Source organism: Arachis ipaensis, chromosome B09, assembly GCF_000816755.2.
Source record: "Arachis ipaensis cultivar K30076 chromosome B09, Araip1.1, whole genome shotgun sequence".
NCBI lineage: Eukaryota > Viridiplantae > Streptophyta > Magnoliopsida > Fabales > Fabaceae > Arachis > Arachis ipaensis.
In genome coordinates this window covers 123,977,108-123,984,841 of record NC_029793.2, presented here as the reverse complement: position 1 = coordinate 123,984,841, position 7,734 = coordinate 123,977,108, and the positions used below count along the sequence as shown (strand labels likewise).

General features: G+C 27.4%; 1 protein-coding gene and 1 pseudogene across 2 annotated transcripts; both read left to right on the top strand.

Moving 5' to 3' along the window:
• Positions 1,249-2,041, top strand: LOC107616070 (annotated as a pseudogene).
• On the top strand, positions 4,002-6,947 carry LOC107616071 (glutathione S-transferase U10; the record flags this gene model as incomplete). Of its 2 annotated transcripts, XM_021112728.1 has the most annotated exon segments (4): positions 4,002-4,377; positions 6,392-6,457; positions 6,541-6,660; positions 6,745-6,947. In XM_021112728.1, coding segments are annotated over 4 exon segments (698 nt in total), but the record flags the coding sequence as incomplete, so codon positions are not given.

Below are 7,734 nucleotides of genomic sequence, written 5' to 3'. Positions count from 1 at the left end.
ATTCAATTTGAATAAGTAAAAAATTATCTTATGGCTGGTCTGTAAAAATGCTAATAATTTAATTTTATTAACATTTTAATTTAAATATATTTTGATGATGAGTTTAATTCTTTTTTTTTTCTTCAAATGAAAACTCCCATACTCTAATCACCTTCGTCATAGCCATAAGCCCATAAGAGAGTAAGAAAACATGTAAATTTAATATTTATTCATTAACATGATAAATTTGTGCATAAACTTAATCAAAAGTATACATTTTTAGATAAAAAATGTAAAACCGAATGATAATATAAAACATATCAGACGGAAAAATTAAAAGAATAATTTATTTTTATATACTAATAATATAATATAATTCTACAAAGTTAAACAATTAATAAAATGAAAAAAAGAAATCTAATTTTTATATAATAAGATAGATTAGCATGTGTTTCGACCCTAAATGACATTTAATATGATTATTTTTTAAAAAAAAATCAGTTAATAACTTTTTAATTAAAAAATTAGTAAAATAATAAAATAAAAAATTAATGACTCTTAAATTAAAATAATAGAATTCACATACAATGTGAGTTACAAATTTAATAGTAATTAACTCCCCGTTTTAACATTTTATTAATTTTTTCCATTTTAAAAAATTCAATTTTTTTAGTTAGACTTTTTAACCGTTTTTGAAGAAGGCAGATTATTAAAAACATAAATGAGATACAAGTCTAGAAAGGGAGATGTCAATTGAGTTTTTTTAACCAAAAGGAGGACGGATGAAAGAAGCCTTCTTCCATTATTTTTATATATTTTTTAACCAAAATTTCTCTTACTTTATTGCATAAAATAATTACTCAACTCATACGAATTATGATTATCAAATACAAGAAAATTTAAAAACAAGAAATTAAACTAACTAATCAAGTATATTCCATTTCATTTTTTTATAAAAAACAAAGAGAATAAAAATGAACTATTGACTCTATGTTGAATAAATAGGGATCTAATTGAAAATTTCGCGAAACTATAGATACCAACAGGTTAATTAAACCTAATAATAATAACTGAAATTCTTGTTGACCATGCATTACATTGAATTAATTAAGCAAAGATCACTTTAGATACTTCAAGAAAATTTTAATAATTCAACTACGTAGTTTGAACTTGTTGTGAAGTAGTGAGATAGATGATGCTATGCCTCCACAACTTACGCTATAAAAGCATCATGAGTGAGGTGACACTATCACACACTACTATCACAAAATGGAAGAAGCAGATTTGAAGCTATATACACTTTGGTATAATCCCTATTCTATGAGTGTGGTATGGGCCCTTAAGTTGAAGGGTATAGCATTTGAGAACATTGAGGAAGATCGCTTCAACAAAGTCCTCAACTTCTACAATAATACAACCCTGTTTATAAGAAAGCACCAGTGCTTGTTCATATGGTGGAAAACCAATTTGTGAGTCCATGCTCATTCTTGAATACATTGATGAGTTATGGCCACATAATCCATTGGTCCCTCATGATCCTTATCAAAGGACTCAGGCAAGGTTTTGGGCTAAGTATGCTCATCAAATGGTAAGCCTTTTTATTAGAAGCTCTGTAGTATCCTAATAGTAATTCTCTATTTGCTAGTATTCTTATATTTGATTCAATTTGTGAATTAATATTGTTGTTGGGGTCAATGCCTTAAAGTTTGTTGCAGTAGTTGTGCCACTATTTTACATATACAGTGCTGATGATGAAGAGAAGAAAAAGGCCATAGAGAAGGTCCAAGAACAACTAAAAGTTGTTGAGGATCAATGCTTTTCTGATGAGAAGAATTTCTTTGGCGGAGACACTATTAATATGGTGGACTTAGCTTTTGGATCAGTTCTCAAATTTATCGAGGCTCTGGAAGAATTTAATGACTTGAAAGTTATAGAGCCTGGGAAATTCCATCACTTACATTCATGGTTTAATGATTTTAAGGATGTTCAAGTTATCAAAGAGAATCTCAATCCCAATGATCAAATGGTAGCTTATTTTAAGGTCGTCAAAGAAAAGGTGTAGCCATATGATGAATCACCTACGTACCAAATACTACCAATTATTAATTAATAAGAAGATGGATCCTTTCCTTTATATTTTTATATTTCGTTAGTTGCATTGTCATCTTCGTCTTCAGTATTATTGGAAATAATAAATGCTTATGTCGATGATTGTATTTGTCAATCATAATAATAAAAATAGGGTTGATTGTATTAATATCTGCTGTGTGATAATAAATCTAAGTTGATATATATTTTTGGAAAAATTATTCTAAAGGATCGTTAAAAAGATTTAATTATTAAAAAGAATTTTTAATATTAAAATTATTAAGAAGGACTAAATTTTTTTATAATATTTAAGAAGAAGAACCAAATTTTTTATAAAAAGATAAATATATTCTTAACTATTTTTTTATTTATTTTTTATAATCTTTAATATATGATGTTGTTTGATTCTCAACGCTATATAGATATGTATGAATATTCACTTGAGATTAATTAGTTAATTAATTTTATAAAAATTACTCTAAAAATTTTTAGTGAGATTTAATTATTAAAATATTAATTTTTAACTATTTTTATTTATTTTTTATAATTTTTATATTAACAATTTTTATTTTTTCTAAAATTTTAGTTTATCTTTTTATAAAAAGATTTGGTTCGTCTTCTTAAATATTATAAAAAAATTTGATCTTTCTTAATAATTTTAGTATTACATATCCTTTTTAATAATTAAATTTTTCTAACTATCCTTTACAATAATTTTCCCTTTCTTTGTTCACATACATGTATTTTGAGCTAAGTAAGTACGTAGTAGTTGAGATTTGTTATTTAATATTTATCTCCATTATATACGATCGTTTTTAAATTTTAAGAATATAACTTTGAAGAAATATTATACAAATAACTTATTGAGGGTGTGTAATTTTTATAATATTTTATAAAATAATACTATTATATATACTTTAAAAAGTATTAAAAAAAAATTCTTCCTACTTAAAAAAGTCACAGAAATACCAAATCAAACATTAGTTGTTGTTGTTTAAAAGGACGATGCCAGAAACATGTTTGACTAAAACATTTTCATTCTCTCTAATTAATCCACGTTTAATTTGTTAAATACGACACTGACACGGACACTGACACGGACAAGGGACACGATACGACACGGAACACGTCGACGTGAATTTTAAAATCTTACATGACACGGAGATACGCATACATATAAAATATAAAGTATTTTTTAGATAAACCGTAATGATATTTTAATATTTTATTGATATTAAAATATAAATTAATTTTTTAAATTATTTTTAATGTCTTATTTTAATTATATCAAGTATTTAAAATATTTTTTGTTTTAATAAATAATAATATATACTATATCTAAACTTATTTTAAGAATATATATTAAGAATAAGACCGGACACGCTGACACGTGATGATATTTAGGTGTGTCCAAGTGTATCCGGAGAAAAATTTTTTATTTTTTATTGAGACACAGTTTGGACACAGCAGACACGCGTGTCGAACGAGTGTCGGTGAGTGTCGTATCCGAAATGTGTCCGACATGTAGACACGGCAACTCAACAAAGTGTCCGTACTTCCTAGGTTAAATAATATAGTTTTTGAAAGACCAACAAGTACCTAGACAAAAGTCTATGCTAATAATGTTATATTAACATTAATCACCTCTAATAGTCTTAATGCTTAAATTATTCCAAAAATAATGATATCATATCAAACATCATTATCCCAAAAATTTTAAAAAGTTCATAAATAAAGACACGTAAACAGTGCGTTTATATCTTTAATGCCAAAAAACAGAAAGAAGGTTCAATAAATATTCTATTCATATAAAAAACTAAATAAATAAGTGTGAGAAAATCATACGGCCAAATTTTCTCTCGAACGTTTAATAATGCTTCATATAATATAATTTTGATGTGAAATGCTATAATTAATAAAGACTTAATGGTTAGGCAACAAACAATACATATAGCGCGTGTTTTGCTTTGGAAAAACACAAATAAGCCATAGTATCAAACAATGGCAGAGTTGAAGCTACATGGATTTTGGTATAGCCCCTTAACTTTGAGGGTGATATTGACCCTAAAGTTGAAGGGTATAACATATGAGTATATAGAAGAAGATCGCTTCAATAAGAGCCCTCAACTTCTTGAATACAACCCTGTGCATAAGTTGACTCCAGTGCTTGTTCATCATGGAAAATCCATTTGTGAGTCTATGATTATTGTTGAATACGTTGATGAGGTTTGGCCACAGAATCCTTTGGTTCCTCATGATCCCTATGATAGAGCTCAAGCAAGGTTTTGGGTTGCATATGCTGATCAAATGGTATGTTTATTATAAATTTAATTATTATATTAGCCTTTATAATTTTATCAAACTTTTAATTACATCCTTTCCAACACAATTAATAAAGATTAATTATAAATTTTTATCTAATATAAAGATTAATAATTACAAACTTTTAAACGGTAAAAATCTAATTAAAAATTTGATAAAACTATAAAAACTAACAAAATAGTTAAAATCTTTATTATAAACTCTATAATTATTTGTGTTTTTATAGCTTTTCCAACATGATATCATATATACTCAACTGGTAATTAAATTGGATTGGTCTAGTAGTTATATAGCTCACTAGCCCGCTTAAACAAGTGTCGGAAGTTTAAATTAGTTTTTAACCTATAAGATTGGGGGATATAGTGAGAAATGAAAAAAAAAAATATATACCCACCTGGTCTTATATATACTTGCAATATTCTTTGAATAAAAGTTCAAATTGATCTGATCCAAACATTTAATTTTATGAATGGTTACTTTAATCTATTGTTTTTATTTGCTAATCATTAGTTATTAAACTTTTCAAATTGTGAAACAAATCAATCTCTAAATTTACAAAAATTTATATTTTAATTTGTCTCCACTCTAAATTACCAAAAAATATCAAAAAATAATTAATATGTCTCACAATTAAAAAAAAATTAAGAATTAAGAATTAATAAACAAACATAATTGCCACAATCTCTATTAACAATATTAATATTCAAGTATATAATTGAAACATTTTTAAAAATTAAAGTTAAAATTAAAATAAACTAAACATTAAGAATATTTTAAAAAATTTCGAAATTCTTAAAGACAATTTGTAGTTTACCCTAGATTTATTACTCTCTCCTAAAAATTGTCTATAATGTTGGGTTCAATTTTTGAAGATTCCTGCCGTTAAGCCACTATTCCACATCATCACTGATGATGAAGTGCGAGAAAAAGCCATAGAGAGGGTCCAAAAACATCTCAAAGTTATTGATAATCAATGCCTTATTGATCAGAAGTTCTTTAATGGTGACCATATTAACATTGTGGACATAGCTTTGGGGTCAGTTATCAAATTTCTTGTAACCATAGAAGATTTGAATCAACTGAAGGTCATGGAAGCTCATAAATTCCCTCACCTATATTCACGGTTTAGTAATTTCAAGAATTCCCCAATTGTTAAAGAAAACATCCCAAATAGTGAGAAATTAATAGCTTGTATCAAGCTTATGAGAGAAAAAATGTATGCACATTCTTAAGAAAATATCTTTTATTATAGAGTGAATTTTGTCCTTTTTTTCAAATTGATAATGTCATTTCTGAATTAAAATATATTTATAACAAAATTTTTCAAATTAGAATGGCATTATATCAATTTAAAGTGACACTATTTTCTCTATTTATTATATTATGAGAAAGTCTAGGGGCTAGTAGATTTTGTGGTTTTTAGCCATCAATTAGTCATCAATGATGTTTTTAATGGTGAGAGATTGCATCTAATGGTGTAGAATCATTCAATTTCCTTTTGATGGTTAAGTGTTGGCCAGAATTTAACAAAAGTGCTGTCCCCTAACACTCCTCTTATATTATATATCAAATAAAGTAGTTATGTATCATTGTTATTTCTTGGTGTATCTTTTGAAATATTTCTATATATGTACTTTCTTTATTTTACCAAATATCAACTTTTTTTTTATGGCTTGCTCTTGGCATTCTTGAAAAAAAAAACAAATAACAAAATAACTTATATTTGATGTGAGTCATGTGACTATAGTTATAAGAACCGGTCGATTCAATTAAAAAAAATAGAGTGAACACCCAACCCGGTCCCTGTCCTTTTCCTCGATGGACATCACGGCCCTTGTCCAAAAAAAAGAGACATATCGGTCCCTGTCCCATACTTTTGTGGGACTTCCCGGTCCTTCCGTCATCTTAAGTGGTTAGGGGTTTAAATGTCTCAATTTATTTTAGTCGGGGGTTTAGTTGGCTAAAAAAAATTTTGGTAATGTTCATTTGTTGTATATGATAGCAGGAAGGAGGACATGGAAACTGCAATGAGGCCACTAATGTGGCTGGAGTTGGTGTGAACCATAAGGTTGTTTTGTTAGTTTTATCCTAGTTGAATAGCCTTTGTTATATGTATTTAACTCTTGTTCGTGCTGTTGTTATCATTGTTAGGAAAAAGCTAAGAAAGATAAGAAGAAACTACCAAAAGGAGAGAAAAAAACAACTGCTGTAGCTCCAGAAGGTACACCTCAAGAGATTCCTTTGTCACAAAATGCACCACAATCAGAGGAGGTAAAGTTATCTTGTTAATACTTTAAAGCTAATTTACCTTTGCTTTCATAAATTATCTGGGACTATAACAAAAATTCTTTGTAGGTCCAACATGCTACAAATCCAACCAACATTCAACAAGGGTCATCTGATGTAGTCTTCACAACTCAATCCAATCCAACCCTAAGGTTAAAGAACCCTGTTATCAGGCCCCCACCTCCACCAACACCCAACATGTCAAGTTTCATGCCCACACCCCCACCAGCACCAAGGCCTACACTCTGGTTCAAATCTCAACTAGGACAAGGAAAAAAATAAGTGAATCGGATTTATTACTAGCAGTTTTGTTTAAATGTCAAAAAAGAATGAGTAATCGAACCGATCAATGCGGTTAGAATTTGTTAAAAATCGTTTGGTTCCTCAAATTGAGTCATTGATTCGCACATGCCATCACCGGTGGATCAGCAAAATGCTAGAGCACCACCAGTTATTCAAAATAGAAGCAATGGGTTCAGACTTGAAAAAAGTTGGTAAAATAAAAAATTAAAAGTGCAATCCCTCTTAAATTAAAATAAGATTATGTTTGAATCAATGAATCATAGTTCAAATGGTCATAGTTGTAAAGTCAGACCGGATTGATCGGTTCGACTGAAAAATTGAATTTTCAATCGGTCCAATCTAATTTTTAAACCGTTTAAAGAATATATAGAATCGATTAAAACCAGTAAAAATTGGTTCAACCAAACTGTTCGAGAAAAAATTCTAAAATTGATAAAGTTGTAGTTCAAACATGAGTCTTCTTTGTTCTTGCATGCTCTCCTTGCCACTAAGCTATGTTGTTTCTTATTATTTTAAATGCTAATTATTAATTATATAGTAAAAACGTACAATAATTTTTTTAGATATTATTTTAATTTTATACTCACTTATATTTAAATTAATTATATTTTTTATTATTCATAATTATTAATATAAATGTAATTAAATATGTATAAATAAAAAAGAACAAATATTTTTATTAATTACAATATAATTATTTTTTATGATTATATGATATTTATTAATATTAATTTTCAATAAATACATATAAATATA